At 56.9% G+C, this 16,976-nt stretch overlaps 1 protein-coding gene across 5 annotated transcripts in view; it reads left to right on the plus strand.

Annotated features, from left to right (window-relative positions):
* The window catches only part of DIS3L2 (DIS3 like 3'-5' exoribonuclease 2), a 526,830-nt gene extending 511,556 nt beyond the window's left edge, over window positions 1–15,274 (plus strand). For 3 of the 5 annotated variants that reach the window (XM_077155428.1, XM_077155429.1, XM_077155430.1), the window contains exons 15-21: window positions 1,226–1,409; window positions 2,023–2,109; window positions 4,768–4,915; window positions 5,154–5,284; window positions 5,419–5,523; window positions 6,819–6,920; window positions 7,548–15,274. In XM_077155428.1, coding sequence (XP_077011543.1) covers window positions 1,226–1,409; window positions 2,023–2,109; window positions 4,768–4,915; window positions 5,154–5,284; window positions 5,419–5,523; window positions 6,819–6,920; window positions 7,548–7,685 — 895 coding nt within the window. In that variant the 3' untranslated portion in view covers window positions 7,686–15,274. Of the gene's footprint in view, window positions 1–1,225; window positions 1,410–2,022; window positions 2,642–4,767; window positions 4,916–5,153; window positions 5,285–5,418; window positions 5,524–6,818; window positions 6,921–7,547 lie in introns of those variants that run through there. The other 2 variants (XR_013173119.1, XM_077155431.1) reach the window with 2 other exon arrangements.
* Window positions 15,275–16,976: the final 1,702 nt, after the last annotated feature.

Genomic DNA, 16,976 nt, shown 5'->3' on the forward strand with positions numbered 1-16,976 from the left:
CTACAACCCTGCTGTGGGGCCAGGCTGCCACCTGCTGGCCATGCGGCAAACTGCAACCAGGGTCAATCCAAGGGAACGGGCTGGGCTGGAGACTGCGGGGCAGGAAGGCATGGACTGTGGGCTCTTGCCCACATGATGCCCAGCTGGGTGGGAGACAAGTCCAGAGTGGCACCTGGCACACTGTAATATTTGTTGAGTGAACAAGTGACCAAACGCACAGATGAAGGAATGTGTCTGTAGTTTAGCCAAGAAAATACAGTAAATCAAGTCAGATATTTATTGGGCAGGAACTCCTTGGGGTAGTGAGATCTAAATGTGAAAAGCAAGCAAGAAGATTCAGACAGTGACGCGGTGTCTCTAAAGCTGGAGGCCAATCAGGCTCAGTGCCCAGGCAGGACCTTCAGGGAAGCTGGAGGCAGGGGCGAGAGGAGGGGGATAAGTGGCAAGGAGAGGGAATGGGTGGGGCACGCGGGGGAGACGGCAGGCTGGCCTGGCCTTGGAGGTGGCAAGAGGGGAGCGAGGAGAGCCACTCCATATGCCGAGGGCCTGGGCCCTGCCACGCAATGCCCCTGCCCTGAAACCCGCTCGTTTCCATCCATCGTCACAACCATCCCTGGAAGCTGGTGTTCTTATCCCTCTTTATACTCCTCTGAGATTAATTCTGGGGTTTGTGCCCTTCAACAGCATGTTTCCATTCTTCCCAAAGTGAGTGTTTTCTTTCCTGCTCGCTCTCTCTCAGTCATCCTCAGATACCTCAGGTCCCAGCTCCCACCATGGCTTCTGGAGGCTTCCCTCCCACCTAGCTAGTTCCCCTGGAAACAGGGACCCCTGGGTCTGCTCCCACCATCCACATCTACTGAGGGAGCCTCTGAGGGCTGGTCTCTTGGGGTTCCTTGGGACATTCCCAGGTGCCTTCTTACTGCTAGGAGTTCAGCCTTTCAGCAGAGCGACTGAGCGAGTTCTGGGCACAAGGGCTACACCCCCAGGGGTCCCCACCCAGCAGGCAGACTGACAGCACATACTTTTACAAGGAAAGTAGCTTGGACTGGTGAGTGTGGTGAGGAAATGAGCAGGGGGTGAAAGGGAAGGCGACCCAAGGGACAGATGTGGCCTTTAAGCTGAGACCTGCAGGGCCCAACAGAGCCGGCCGCAGAGAGCTGGGGAAGCAGGGGCAGCACCGGCCCTGACCCCCATGGTGCACCCCGCTCACTGGCCTCCCCCACAGGCTCGTGGAGGAGTTCATGCTCTTGGCCAACATGGCCGTGGCCCACAAGCTCCACCACACCTTCCCCGAGCGGGCCCTTCTGCGCCGGCACCCCCCGCCCCAGTCAAAGATGCTGCAGGACCTGGTGGAGTTCTGCAACCAGATGGGGCTGCCCGTGGACTTCAGCTCTGCCGGAGCCCTCAACGTGAGTGTGGGGGAAGGAGGGGAAGGCCTGAAAGTTGGGAGTCCAACAGCCTCTGCTCCCCATTAGGAGATGGGGCTGCCCAGCTGTGGAATGAGCTCCCTCACTGGGCCTAGGCCAAGGGAGCCTCTCAAGACCCAGCTGATACAGGGATCCCCTGGCCCAGAAACTTGAAATGTGGGGGCAGGAGTCTCCTGAAGCCAGGGAATGTTTTTTTATGGTAAATGATTTGAAGTGTCCCCTGCCTCTCCTGGAGCTCAGTAATCCATAGCTTCAGCTTGGATCCCACAGGAGGGAGTCTGCTCTCACCCTGTCCCACACCTAGGGTAGGACAAGGAGCTTCCTTTGGTGGAAGATCTGGAAGCCAGTCTTGCCCTCGGCCAGCTAGCTGCGCTGCACAGGCTGATCTCAGAGTCAGGGACCCTCAGGCAGGCCCCGTGTGGGAAACAGGCTAAGGGCCACTGACCCCAACTGCACCCCACCGCATAATCACCAAGCAGGCTAGGGCCCCCAGCGGACCCTTCCTCCCCAAAGCCAGGTGGCAGGTGGCAGGGGCCCCCCAGCCTCTCCCTGAGCCAAACTGAGTATCACATGGGTTTGGGGGTTTTTTTCCTAGAAAAGTCTCACTGAAACATTTGGAGATGACAAGTACTCACTGGCCCGGAAGGAAGTGCTCACCAACATGTGCTCCCGGCCCATGCAGGTAAGGGGGTACCTGCAAGTAAGGAGGCCCCTCCAGGTAAGGGGGCACCTTCAGGTAAGAAGACCTTTGCAGGTAAGGAGGCCTCTGCAGGTTAGGGGGCACCTGCAGGTAAGGAAGTCCCTACAGTAAGGAGGCCCCTCCCCTCCTCTCCCTTCTCCCCTGACCTCTTTGTACTCAATGGCCTGTCTCACCTGGTCAAGGATATTGTTCCCAGAACTGAGTGGGAGGGCCAAGAATGGAATGGCTAAAGGTAGGCAGCTGCCCTAGGAAAAGGGCCCTGCCCTCCAGTGCCCTTGAAGGGGCAGGCCAGCCCCACCCACCATCAGCATGGGGGGTGGACCCAGGGAAAATGTCTGTGGTTAATGAGGGACCCTGAGGGTGTAGCACCCTGTGTGAGGGAGCCCTCCACAGCCCCTTCTCTGCAGAGTCCAGGCACCACTGGCACCTGTGACCCAGGCAGAGGGCTTGCCCCTGGCAGCCCCTCCCAGCCCCCTAGGGCTGAGCTTCAGTCCAGGCCATGCCTGAGCATTCTGGGAAAGGGACTCCCCGCCCCCCCCCCCCCCCCCCCCCCCCCCGTGGACTGTTAGGTCAGCAGGAGCCAGGAATGCTGGTGAGGCCAGCTCTGGCCCCCTGCCCTGCCAAGGCCATTTCTCAAGGACTCAGTCACTCTGCAGATTTAGTCTATTCCTAAGAACCAGATGGTCTCAGCTGGCCACAGCTGACTCCTCCCCTGACGATTCATAGCTCTGCCAGGAGGGAGCCATCAGGGCCCTTTTGGGTCTGGTACCCTTAGACCATCCCCACGTCAAGCTCAGTGCTACACTGCGCCTCCTCCCGCCCCCATCGCAGAGAGGGGTGCCTGGAGCGGGGACAGGTTCAAAACCACTCTGCTCTCCAGAGATGACATGGCAGCCACTGGAGCCCAAGAGCCAGCCTCCTGACCCCGCTGCAGGGCCCATGGGGCCCTTCTGCCACCCAGTCACTCCCTGCCCTGTCCCCAACCCACCCCAGCCTCTGAGAATCCCTCATCCTGGAGCTCATCAGAGAGAAGCACCACCTGAATCCCCGAAGCCTGAAGAAACCATGTCCACCATCCCCTGGGAGGCTGCCTGGCCTGGAAGGCTCTGCAGTGCTCCCGTTCCCCCAGCCCACTCAGAGAGCTGGGCCAGGGTAGGGCAGGGGCAGCAGCCACGTACACAAGATGGGCCATCTAGGTCCTGCCTGAGCCACTGAAACAGGGCACCACAGATGTCCCAGGCATGCCCAGTCCCCTGTGGGAGAGGAAGGAGTCTCGTCCATCCCACCTACCCAGGGACACCTCTGCCAGCTAGGCAGAGTTGGGGCCCATTGTCCTACTTGCCCCAGCCCTCTGGGGGGACTGGGCTACTGCTGAGAGCGAGGCCCCAGCATGGCTTGCGGTGGAGACCACACACCCCTCCCCTGGCAACTTGCTCCAGCTACAACCCAGAGCCACCAGGGGCTGAATTGTTACTGTAATCACACCTTGGCTTCCAGAGTCCATTTGCAATTGAGTACCCTAAGCCAACTGTGCATTCAGCTGAGCACATGAGAGGGTGTGAGTGTGCAAGCAGGCAGCAAGCCTGCAGACGAGCACATGAGAGTGCAGCTTTGGCCCTTGAATGATGAGCACTTGCTCCCGGGCAGCAAGCAGGCTCTCCCAGGACCTGGCCATACATCCTTCAGCTCCCAGCCTGAGAGCTCGGGGATCATGGGCAGGCAGCTTAGGGGGCTGTGGCCGGCGCTCCCAGGAGGGCAGGGCCACTCCAGCCAGAGGCCCATTTTCTAGGCCCCTAGAGAAAATGTCGTATCTCCTCGTGCACCCTATCATACTGTTCTCCTCGCTTTTAAAGGGCCTTTTAATGCTGTGTTGTAGCCTCAAGGAAGGCCAGGGTGTCGAAGGCAAGAAGAACTGAGGTTGGCAGGCCCGGACAGGGTGTAGTATTAGGACAGAGGGGCCAGGGCACAAGAGTGACCTTCAGCAGGGCAGGATCAGGAACAGGGGAGATGAGGTCAGCCATGGCCAAAGGCCAGGCCTAGGGCCCACGAGGAACAGCCGGGAGCCTCCTGCTCCATGTGCTGGTGCTGGGCCCAGCCCCTCTCCTGGCTCCTGTTCTGCCCAAGTGGTGGCTTTAGACTCTGCCTCCTCCGCCTCTCTCCCTCCTTCCTGTTCTAGAGAAGCAGCCCCAGAGTCCCTGGGAGGGGGACAGCAACAGCCCCTTAAAGGTGCAGGAGCAACTGGCTTTTGGGGAGGATGAAACACTGTCCCGCTGCCCTGAAGCTCTGGCATGTGGCCCGCATCACCTACCCAGGAGCTCAGGTGGCCCAGGGCATCAGGGCCCCCAGTGGGAGCTCTGAGCCCAGGAGCCGGCCCAGCATCATATGGGTCCAAGCACTTCCTCTGGCGCCCTGACAGGGCCATCTCCCCTGTCCTGGTGCCTGAGTGTGTCTAGCTAACCCCAGGGCCAGCAGAGAGCAGGGTGCACCCTCAGCTTGACACAGCCTCACGCAGGCCCTCCGAGGTTCCTTTTCTACGGAATGGTCCCCAGGGGCTGGCCTGGCTTGGCTGAGCTGCCTGTGGGCCTCGAGGCTGTGGGTCTCATGCCCGCCAGGCTCTGAGGCCCACCCCATGGCCCCCAGATGGCGCTGTACTTCTGCTCCGGGGTGCTGCAGGACCCCACGCTGTTCCGCCACTACGCCCTCAACGTCCCGCTCTACACGCACTTCACCTCGCCCATTCGCCGCTTTGCTGACATCCTGGTGCACCGCCTCCTGGCTGCTGCTCTCGGTAAGGGGCCGGATCCACTCGACACTGCCTGAAACCCCCTCCCAGTGGGCCCCCAGCGGCCCTACTGCTGGGTGGCAGCCCCAAAGAATGGCCAGCCTGGGGCGTGACAACTGTGGACTCACAATGGGGGCTGCTTGAAGCCCTCTGCAAGGGCCAGGGCTTCCCCCAGCCTTCCCAAGTGGCCTAGGGCATGTATCCTGGGCCACCCGCCAGCACCCCCAGACCACCCTCTTCTCAGGCTACAGGGAGCTGCCGGACCTGGACACTGATGCCCTCCAGAAGCAGGCTGACCACTGCAACGACCGCCGAATGGCCTCCAAGCGCGTGCAGGAGCTCAGCACCGGCCTCTTCTTCGCCATCCTGGTCAAGGTGAGGCCACCAGCCCACGCCCCCCGCCTGCCCCATGTCCCCTCCCGCAGCAGCCAGGGTGGGTGCTGGGCAGATGTGGCCTTGGGGTGCTCAGGCCGTGTGGCCGAGCCTGGGCTGCAGCATTCTGCCTGCAGGAGTGCGGCCCCCTGGAATCGGAAGCCATGGTAATGGGTGTCCTGAGCCAAGCGTTCGATGTGCTGGTGCTGCGCTACGGGGTGCAGAAGCGCATCTACTGCAACGTGAGTGCCCCGTGGGGTGGCGGGTGCGCAGGGCCCACTCAGAGGACAGGCGGGCGGGGCGCACCTGTGGCAACCCCTCCTGCCCCTCGCAGCAGCAAGTGCTGACTGCCTTCCAACCTCCCTCCCTGCTGGGGGCAGTCTACGCTCCTGGCTGAACATGCTGGATGGACAGCAGAGGGGGGCCACTGGCTAAGGTTCCTGCTGCCCCGTCCTGAGTTGTTCCTCTGAGTACCTCACTAGAGGGATGAGCTATGGCAGGTGGCACTGCTCCCCTTCTGCAGCCGTGGGCAAGCTGGCTGGTGGCGACGGAGGGCACGGAGCCCTGTTACAGGGCACGGGCTGCTCTGACCCACCACTCTCCCCTTCCCTTAGCACCCAGCTCCTTCCAGGTCACAGGCCACAGAGGAGGCTGGAGCCTCATCCCCAGGGACCCAGGCAGCCAGAGAACAGGCCCCTCCGTGGGAGGCCAGTGCAGCAATATGCACAAGCTTCAGGGGAGTTTTCCTAGGCCCGTGAATGGACGGAAAGGTCAGGGATGGCCATGCCACTCTGGAAACATGTCCCTCAAACAGCAAGGAAGAGAGCGCTTCACCTCACACCCTCCCCCACATGGGTGTTTATTTCATGCTCTTTCCGAGGGAAGTTGCTCATCCTCGTGCCTGCCGACGGCCAGTGGTCAGCAGTCACCACATTCCTGACCCTGGCTTTGAATTTCCCAGTATCCCAGGCACTTTGGGGAGCGCAAGCCTAGTATGTCTGGGGAGTAGACATGGCCTTAATAAAATAGAGTGGAGCAGGAGGGAGGGAATGGAGTCCAGCTGGAATTAGTCAGGAACTCTCGTCCTGAGGGGCAGGGAGAGGCCAGAAGTTCAGGTCAGCCTGTGCTAACAGACCCACATCAACAAGGGGTCTCCATCCACCAGCCCCACCCCACTCCACCCTGCCCTGGGCCTGCTCAAGCCAAATCCCACCCCCATCCCCAAACGACACAGCCACTGTCCCGAAAGCCCCTGCCCCCACCCTGCAGCCCCCACAGGTCCCACCTTACCTCTGGCCCACGCAGCCAACGGTGGCCTGGCAGGGCCTCCCTGAAGCTGGGCCAGTGGCAGAGGGCCAGGGTGGAGGGCCCCCCGGTCAAAGACCAAGCAGCCTGCTGCTGGGGTGGCAGTCAGGGAGCAGCTGGGGGGCTGGGAGGGGCCAGTGCGGAGGGTGTCCCCCAAGCAGCCAGGTTTTTCAGGGTATGAGATTAAGAGGCAGCGCCCAAGCCTGAGAGCCGAGGTGCTATGTGTCCCCAGGCCCTGCCCCTGCAGTCCTACCACTTCCAAAAAGTGGGCAAGAAGCCAGAGCTCACGCTCATCTGGGAACCTGAGCACGAGGAGCAGGAGCCAGCCCACCAGGTCAGACCCCCAGCTGGTGGTGACCCCACCTGTCCCCTTCCCCCCCCTTCCCCTCCTGGCCCCGGCAGCACCTGAGGATGGGGGCTGTTCAGGCCCTGTGCCGTAGCAGCAGCAGCTCCCCCATACCAGCTCCTTGGGGCCCTTGCTTGCAAACACCTGCCTTCCCTCCCTTGGGGACACCCACAGGGAGGACAGGGGAGGCTCTTAACTCTGGGGTCACCTTGGGGATCTGATGGAAGCTGTGACCCCAGTGCCCATGAAGTCATGTCTACCAGGTCCCGCCCTCAGCCTGTCCGAAGGCCCCAGGACTCCTGCCCTCACACCGCTGAGCGCCTGCTGCACCGGGCACTGCACACACCTCACACAGGTGTCCTCTGGTTCCCTAAGGACCCTGTGATGATCGCCCCAAGCAGTCTTGTTTATAGAGGTGCGAGCAGGCTTAGAGGGCTGAGGGACAGGGCCTTGGCGGCCCAGCTGGATGGACAATGGCAAAGCTGGGCTTTGATGAGAAGCCCCGTCCCTGTCCCTGCTGGCCCGTCCGGCTCCCCAGGGGGTCCCTGCCTGTCCCCTCCCCATGGGCCCGCCTGGCCCCACTGGCCCACCTGCCTCACCACATCCTGCCCACAGGTCATCACCATCTTCGGCCTGGTGGAGGTGGAGCTGCGGGCCGAGGCGGCCGCCCCCAGGTACAGCGCCGTCCTCCAGCGGCCGGGCGCCAAGGGCCCCCTGGGCCCCGAGGACAAGGACCCCGACCTGCAGGACTGAGGCCTCCCCAGCGTGCACCCTCCCTGCCCCCCGCCGCCCTTAGGAACAGGACCTCTCCACACCAAAGGGGATTTTTAATTTGTTTGGCTTTTAACGACTCAGGGTTTTGTTTTTACTTTTTTGTTTGTTTGTTTCATTTTACCTTATTTGTGCAGCTCAGTTTTTAAACAAACCAGAGGGGAAAGAATGGGGTGGCCTGGAGGGCCCAGGGCTGGCTGGTTCTTGCCGAGTAGAACTCAGTCAGTTGTGGGGCCCAGCCCCCTCCACCAGGCCAGCCCCTGCCTTCCCGGCCCAGGAAACAGTGCGGTTTCCAGCAAATCAGTATCATGGAATAAAATCAAGTGCGGAGTACTGCTTGGCACATGGGCTGCACCGGGGACCCAGGCGTCTGGGTCCCCTCAAGTCAAGGGTGCAAGGCCTGGCACCGTCTACCTGCCCCTCACCACCTAATGCAAGTCTTTGGAGACACTGGGGCCCATCCCTGGGGTCGCCCCCATCCTCCCCAGGCTCTCCCTGTCAGTTCCAGGATGATGCACAGAGCTGTCCGCGCAGCAGACGGACGCCAGGGCCTCCTTCTGGCTGATTAAAACTGTCATTAGTATGCACGATGGTAGCTCACCCCTCACCCTGCTGCAGTGGCTGTGTCCATCCCAGCCCCCACCACTTCCTCTCTGCCCAGCAGACTCCACGTGGCCTGGGGATAAGGAAGGGAGAGCTGCTGTCCTATCCCCCTTCCCTGTTCCTAGGCCAGAGCTCAGGGGTGCAGCCCCTCGCTGTGGGCTCACCACCCATCTGCCCACATCCCTGAGTGGCAGTCGGAGCCTCAATATCTCTGAGCTCGGTACCTGCACCCCAGCAGTACCTACGGGGCTGGGGATACAGCAAGGCCTTGACTGCAGAGGCAAGTGGGCATCCAAGCTGGCCTTGAAAACCAGAGAGGGGACAGTGGACTCCTGGTGGCACCACCCTCGCCTAGTCACCTGCCTGGCTTTCTGAGGAGCCTCCTGATCCTGCCACCTTGGGGACCCAGAGTCAGAGATGGCAGCCACTGGGTGGCTCTCTTCCCCAGCCGGCCTGACCTCACCTCACCCACACTGCTTTCCTCCCCAGACCACCGAGACCCACAGGTCGGCTTCCCTGAGAGCTACCAAAACTCGGATGACAACCACAGCTTGGTCTCCACAGTGTCAGAATTAACAGGCTTATTTGATCTGGTGACAGTGAACTTTCTTCAAAGGAAGGTGAGCGATATTTTCATAAGCTCACCTCGCAGTGCCTGAAGCACAATTACTGGGTCCAGTGGCCTTGTCCAGCCGCCACCAGGCTGGAGTCAGTTCCCTGCTCAGCACTAGGGTCAGTGCCATGAGGGGCACATCTTCCGATGCCTTGGCCACCTCAGCCAGCCTTCGGTCTGTCTGTCCTCTCAACCCCAAGGTGCCCCAGAGGCCTCAGTCCTCTCTCTGCTCCTGCGTCAGAGCTGCCTCCTGGAACTAAATGTCTGGAAGGCAGGATACTGGTCTGGTAACTGGGATGGGAGGAGGCTTCTGGATGCTTCCCTGGCCTGCAGCCTGAGCATAAGAACCCTGAGGCAAGGCAGCCCGGACCTGCCCGGCCTTCTCTCCACCCCCTGAGGAGGGGCAGCTGGGCATCCTGGGGTCCTGGCTGCCTCCAGGGGCCTCCTGTGGAGCCTGGGAGCCAAGGGCACTGCCAACCCATGGCATGGTGCCCCCGAGGGAGGCAGAGGGTAAAGGTGCTAGGTCCCAACCTTTGCTGGCCAGCAGCTCAGGCCCAATCAGCCAGCAAGGAGACCCTATTGCTAGACTGGCTTGGGAGACAAGCTGGGTGCAAAGCTTCTCCGGACGGGCTTGCCTCACCCTGATACCCCCAGGACGTCGTGGCACCCACGAGCCCACCCCACCATGCTTGGCAGAAGCGGCAACTGTACCTGCAAAGGCAGGTCTGGGCCTCAGCCAGGAGCAGGCGAGCAGCTGCCTCCACACCCCACCGCCTCATAGGACCCCATGGCACGGCTGAGTCCTGCGCCATCACCCCAAGTTGGCAGACGCTGTGGGACCTGTGTGCAGGCCACCAACAGGCCATGTGTGTGGGCCCAGGAAGTCAGCCCCTGCTGGGCTGAGAAGACACAAACTCATGTCAGAAAGGACTCGGTCCTGCCTTCATCTGTCATCAGGGTCACCGTGGGGGCGAGACATGGACACAGATAATCTGACTCTATGGTGAGGTGAAATTGGTGCCACCTCAGAAGTTCTAGCAAAGTTCAGAGGCAGGAGACGCTTCCAGGCAGTGGGGGGGGGGGGACAGGCACAGCGAGGGGCCTGAGGCATGCATGTGCTTGGCCTACTGCAACTGGAACTGAGGCCACCAAGGTCAGAGCACAGACAGGACATGAAGGTGGCACTGGGCAGGTCACCAAGGAGTTCTTCGCTTCATCTGGGGGTGCACCGTCTACCCCAGGCAGTGTCCAGCCACCTGAAGTTTTTACAAGGGTGTGACAGGAGCTGCCCTTCGTTTCCTTCTCTCTGTTCCACCAGTCAGGAGAGCCGGCCACTTCCCCCACTTCTGAGTACAGCAGGGCACTAGAAGCCTGTGCCCCCCAGGGAGCTGATGGTCAGGGACTTGTCTTGATGCCAGGAAGAGCCAAGGGGGCAAAGAGAGTGCAGGGTGGAGTGAGCTGCTCCCGAGTTTGGGGGGCAGCCCAGGGAAGGAGCCCCAAGTGCATGGTGGGCAGCGGGGTGCAGGAGCTCAGGGCAGGGCAGGGCGGGCAGGGGGCTGTGGCCAAGCGCTGGACGGGGTGAGCCAGGCAGGGCAGGAGCACTGGGCCGGAGTGCCCGGGTGTCTTCTGGGAGCAGAGTCCTCAGGGAGGCCAGGGGGCAGCCCCCAGCTCAGCCCGGAGGCTGGGCACAAGTCTGGCCTCAGGACACGGGAAGGAGCTGCCAGAGTGGGGACTGACCTTGAAGAGCATCCATCTGAAGGACGTTCGGCCATGTGGGAAACTGGAAGGGAGGGTGAGGACCCTAATTTGATGGGGGTAAGGATGGGCTGCTAGGTCAACAGGCTCATGGAAGTTGAATGCCCACCTCACCCCGACCCCCCATTTCTCCCCTCTCTGGTCTTTTCGCCCTCATTCCCTCCTGGTGTAGATGGCTTCCTCCATAGTGACGTGCAGCAGAGGAGGTGCTGTCTCCCAACCTACCTTTTGGAGAGAAGTTGACACGTCTCCCAGGTGTAGTTAGGAGACACCTCAGGAGAGACTGGGTGGTCCCAGCTTGGGCCAGTGCCCCCCTGGGCCCAAAGAGGACTCAGTGGACAGTGGTGGTTCCTGGGAACCACACGGCTAGTGAGATGAGCAGCTCCAGAGGAGGTGAGGCCGCTGAGGAGACAGCTCTGGTTGCCACTGCCACTGAGCAGTGACGGGCCAGGAGGCAGGAAGCCAGATAGGATGGGGTCACGATGACCCAGGTGAGTTGGGGGAGGCCCTAAAGAGAGAACAATTCCAAGACACCTCGAAAGAACTGGAGTGGACATAAGGAGAGCCCTTGGGGGCAGAAGCCTAAAGGTGGGGAGGAGGTGGAGCCCAGAGGCAGACTCTCCCTAGGGAGGGAGAGTCTCATGTGCTGCTGGGAGTTCAGGGAATGAGGCCTGGAAGGAGCTGCCCAGCCTCACAGGAGGGTGAAGCAAGAGCTAATGAGTCAGAGCCAGTCGTTGGGCAGGAAGGGTGGGTGAGAAAGCCAGGCAGGGCCAGGAAGGGGCCCTCGGGCGGGGGGGGGGGGGGGGGAGAGGGCAGGTGGATGGCGCGTTGCCCACAGCCAGCCCCAGGATGCTGCCCCAGGGCCCAGAGTCGGGCACTGTCACTTCTGGGCAGAGTGGACAGGTAGGGAGGCTCAGTGAGGAAGGGGAGGGAAAAAAGCCAGGGGCCTCTGGAAGCCGGGGCAGTGGGGCTGGGGCCCGATTTGACTGGCCAGAGGTCATCGCTGTGGGCTTCCAAATAAGGAGTGCAGGTCGGGCACACCCGCCTGCTTTCCCTGCCTCCCCAACGCCATAAAGGGACTAGAAATGTTTTTTTTAAAGGTATAAACAGCAGAGGACTGTGAGAACAGAAGAAAAACCAATAGCAATTTTGGAAGTTGGAAAGCAGATGAGTGAGTAGTACCTGGTGTGGCAAACCTGAGAAAGCTGAATCCAACGCCTGCAATGAAGAAAGCTGGAACCAACCCAGTCTCGACTGCAGAATCCCCCAAAGCCTCTGGGGTTAATAGTACCGGGTACCTCTCTTCTAGGGGAGAAGAGAGGTGGCTAAAAGAAGTTGCAAATAAATAAACAGCTCCCTCGATTCCCTTCCTCATGCTGCGGAGCCTAGTAACTGCTCCTTCCTCATTCTGGCAGATACTGGAGAGTTCTCTATTAAAGCAAAACTGAGGGTCTCTGGACTGAGAGCACCAGACCTGGCCAAGGGGATTTGTGAACATGTGCATTAGAAACGTCAGACCCCAGCCCTCTTCCCCCAGCCAGCTCTTGGGACACTGGCAGCGCAAGGCAAGAGATGGGACGGGTCTCCCACCATGCCTAGAGGAAAGACTTGAAAATCCTGGCATCAGCGGTTCCCCACCTAACCCAAGGGCCCAGCCAGGTCACTCTAATGGGGTCTCACGGTGGCCAAGAACTTTCCAGACACTTGGGACTTCCAGTCATCTTTGCAGTCCCCACTCTTAAATGCGGGCAGCCAGGGAGTGTCATTCCTTTAAGGACAGCCTCTTGAAGCAGACAGAACAAGCAGTGTGGAGGAAACAGACGACACAAGAATAAAGCTTTACAAAAAATATCTTAAAAGAGGTAATCAATAGCAATCATGAAACAAGAACAGGATGCTAAAAAATGTTTAGAAAACAAAATAAGGGCTCAGGAAAAAATGACAGCGAAAGTAAAAATGAATTTAAGTATCAAGACAGAATAAAAACATTTTCAGACATGTAAGTTGCAAAAAAAAGCGAGGAAAACGTGATTGCAGAGAACAGGGCTCCAACCCATGAGAGTAGTGAAGGAACTACACGAGATGGTGGAGAAGGGAGCAACTGGGCATCAGGGAGCAACTGGGCCTCAAATTTAGGGTCTGGTTCATCAGAAGACCCTAAGAGGCTCCAAGGACCAAATAGTGCAATTATATAAATGTGCTTTCATCAACTGTAACAAATGCTCCACACCAATGCCAGGTTATTAATAGGGTGGTGTATGGGAATCCTGTATTTTATGCATGATTGTTCTGGAAGCCCACAACTTCTTTAATTAAAAAAAAAAAAGAATTAAGGCTCCGAGAGGAGATTTAATTAGCGAAGAGTATGGGAATGAATTAGTAATAATTTCACAGAAAATTGTACACCTGTAAACACAGGATGCTAATTGACTTCAGGGGAAGCAATGGTGCAAGAAAGAAAAAGTACTCATAGTTTACCAAGTGGCACAGCTGGCAAGACCAGGTATATGGTCATCAAAATATAAACTCTTAAGCTGTGTTAACATGTAAGTGTATTGGAGGATAGGGAGATGGGACCGTAGTCACGTGGGGTTGCAGGGCAGTGAAAAGAGCGCTGAATGCTCACTCTCCTCAGTGGAAGCTGAGGATGCAAATTCTTTGACACACATTTCCCTTCCATTGAGAGGCGCGTCCTGAAGCCCACGTGGAGGGGTGCCTGGACTCCTGGCCAGCAGCCCTGGCTGAGCACCCAGCCAACAGCTGGCACCCATCTGCCAACTGTGTGCCTGAGCCACCTTAACAGTGGATCCCCCAGCCTGGGTTGAGTCACCCCAGCTGATGCTGCACAGAGCAGAGACCTGCTGTCCCGTGGACCCTACTCAGATGGCAGATTTGTGATCAAAATAAATGACTATTGTTTAAGGTTGTTGGGGGTTGTGTGTTACGCCCAAGATAACCAGAACAGAATTCAATAAATATAGCTTGAAATTGAAAAATGAAAGGGAAGTATGTTATTTAGAAACATAGCAGTAATATAAAAATTAAAAAGCCAGGAGAGAAAAGTGGTTGCCACTGAAATAGGAAAATGCAAGGAGGGAGACGGAAATGCTGTTTTGTTTTGTTGTACCAAACCTTATACATCTCTTTGATATCTAAACTACATTCATGTATAACTTGGATAAAAATAAAAACTAAAACAAAAGCAAAAGCATTATTGGTCCTTTGCAGGAATGGCTCTACAATTGTTTTAAAGGTTTCTTATCCCAGCCCATGCATCCAAAAAATAAATTAAAAATTTATTTAATTTATTTTAATTAATTTAATTAATATTAATTAATAAATAAAAAGGCTTCCTGTATATTCAGCAGAGAATATTAAGCAGTTTATTATTCTGGTGACTAAGATAAAATTCCTGCTGACAGCAACCTAATATTCCCTCTCAGTTAAAGTGCTGCAGCACATCTTCTGTAGTGTGTCTCAGCAAGTTTGCCATGGCCAATCCTGGTTGCCTCAGTGGAACCCCCAGGGGCCCCTGGTCATTTTGTGTTGGCACCAAAGCCAGGGTGTGGGTCCCGAGAGGCCTGGGGCCGAGGCTGGGTATGCCGGGAAGCCCCAGTCTGGCCTGCGCTAGGGTGGCGCTGCAGGTAGGGCCCCTGATCCACCTCCAGGAAATTCTGCTGGACTAATCGGGATGGTAAGGGATTGAAACCGATTCCAGATGTGATCGCTGGTGAGCAGGCAAGAGTATGGTGATGACTTTCACCACAAAGAAGGTTCTGGAGAGGCAGGTGGCAGGAGGGGTGCATTCATCACTTGGACTGAATTTGAATTTGAACATAACTGAGTTTAGGTTATGAATTTAAAACTTTATCATAAAACAATCTTTCCCAACCTTATTTGATAAGTTTGTCTTTTAATATGTAGAAAATCATATTGCGGGGTGGGGAGGAGACCATTTAAATAATTTATTTTACTTTAAAAGTTGCTTTACTCAACCAAGTTCATGAACTGTGTTGTGTTCTCTACTGTTCATAAATTGGACAGTGCTCAATTCTGGAAAACAGCCAGATATTGAAAAAGCATCAGAAATTGCAGTGCAGAATAGAACGTGGAACAACAACTTGCCTTTAGCATATTTCACCTTAATAGGTTTTTAAACCAACTGAGATGTTCTTGGAATAAAATCATCTTCCTGATTCTTATAATACAAAAGCAGACTTAAGTTACTGACTACAGTTACAGGTGGTCCCTGCCTTCACGTCCACACATTCCATGTTGATGCTCAGGCCCCTCTCACACCAGGGGGACTTTGAGCTCTGGCTGATGGGACAGCCCGCCTGCCAGTCTGCCCCTACCGCCCCCGCCACAGCCGCCGGGCTGAGGGGTACCAGCCAGCCAGGAATGCAGGGTCCTGCCTGGCCAGGAGCCCCACCCACTGCTGCACCCCCAGCTTCCCACAGGGGCCCTGGGGCCCAGCAGGAAGAGCTGGCAGGGGATGTCTCCTGCCTTGGCAGTGGGACAGTCCCCTCCTGTCCCCAGCCCTGATACCTCCGGAAGGGGGATGCCTGGCTGTTCTTCCCTGGTAGAAGAAATGCGCCAAAGGGAGTCCTTTAATTAGGAATTTAAAAATATTTATTAGTTCTCTGGGAATGAGTCATTTCATGTAACATTTGTCAGACACCGTCAGATCAATTTGCAGCAATGTACAAGACCTGTCTTTTAAAAAAAAAATAGATTAGGGTTTCCCCTCTCTTCCCTTCCCCCTCTCTTCTCCTCCTGAATGGACCATGCACCTGGTTCTGTGCTCAGTGCTGTGCAGGTGTGAAGTCACCAAGCCCTCAAACAGCCCTGGGACATGGGCACAGACGAGGGAACCAGGGTTTAGAGAGGTCAAGGACCAAAGGACACGCAGGAAGTGGTGGAGATCCCATCTGAGCCATGGCCACTGGCTCCAAAGTCCATTTAATTTCTTTTAAATCAGTGTTTCTCAAAACTTAGCTATTTATGTATCAGCTTAATGATTTTTTGTCACAGCCACATACTGCCTCTATTATTTACTTAATATTTTTCTTTAAATAAGCTCACTTTCTCCTTGAACTTATTTTAAAAGGAAATTTGTATCTACTGGAAACAGAAGGCCACTATCACTTGCCCTAAATAGAAGATAACTGAAAATTTCACACAAACGAAAGAACAGTATTATTAAATCCTTCTTAGATCCCATTGCCTGCCAGAGCTGAGGCTAAAGCGTGCTTTACCTTTGTCAACAGGGAAATGGTAACATGAGGGTGGTGGGAGAGACAGCCCAGAACCAAACTGAGACGCTCTCCTTGACATTTTCAGAAGGGTTGAAATAGAGTCAAAAAGGCAGTAACAGCTTCAGTTTGAAGTTCACTGTTATTTAATGTCTGGATGCCGCCCCCAACTCTCCCGGATCCGAGGACTGCCTGCCCTTTGAACACACGGGCCGCCCACATTTTATAAAATGCTAATTGAGGTGAAAATGGGAGAAGCAGCAGCAGATGCATCTAACCTTCATCAAACTTCGAGTTTGCTCAGGCTCGAACCTAAAGATGTGGTTTAAAGAACAGCTATGGACGCGAACGCCGAGGTCTGTCACCCCCTCCAAGGAACAGAATGTGACCTGTGTCCCCTCCCCCTGCCCCCTTCACAACCCACCCCTTCCTTTCCCGGCAAAAGGAACCCTTGGATTTCTTAATAATTGTCTTTTCTTTGTAGTTTTATCACCAAAATAGTTCAGTTCTGCCTGCTTTTGAACTTCATGTGAATGAAAACAACTCTGTTTTGTGATTTACGTCTTCCACTCAACATTTGGTTGGTGAGACTCAGTGAAGCTGCTGCACATGACAAAAGGCCTGTCCCTTGCGTGACTGTCTGGGATCCCATTTACGGATCTACGACAACTTCTGTCCTCTCCGCTGCCGATGCGCTTTCGGGCCTCCTCCCCCATCTGCGGAGGGTGTCTACCGAGAACCGAGCTGCTGCAGCACAGAGGGGGATGTCTCAGCCCGGGCTGCCCCCGCCCGTCTGCACTTCGCCTTGGCCGGACACCTCTGCACAGGTTTATCTGGCCTTGAGTCGCCCTGTGGAAGGACGTGTCCAGAGGAGGAGGACACGGGAGCTCAGGCAGAGGCAGACGGGGCGTCGCTGGCAGGGAACTGAGGCCGCCCACCGCACAAGAGGGGTTTGGGGGGCACAATGGGGAGCGGGTCAGCGAGGAAGGCAGACACTTGTCCCCATGGAAGGAGAGGGCGGGCCAGCAGGTCAGAGTGCAGACAGTG

This window comes from Tamandua tetradactyla, chromosome 3 (genome assembly GCF_023851605.1).
Source record: "Tamandua tetradactyla isolate mTamTet1 chromosome 3, mTamTet1.pri, whole genome shotgun sequence".
Lineage (NCBI taxonomy): Eukaryota > Metazoa > Chordata > Mammalia > Pilosa > Myrmecophagidae > Tamandua > Tamandua tetradactyla.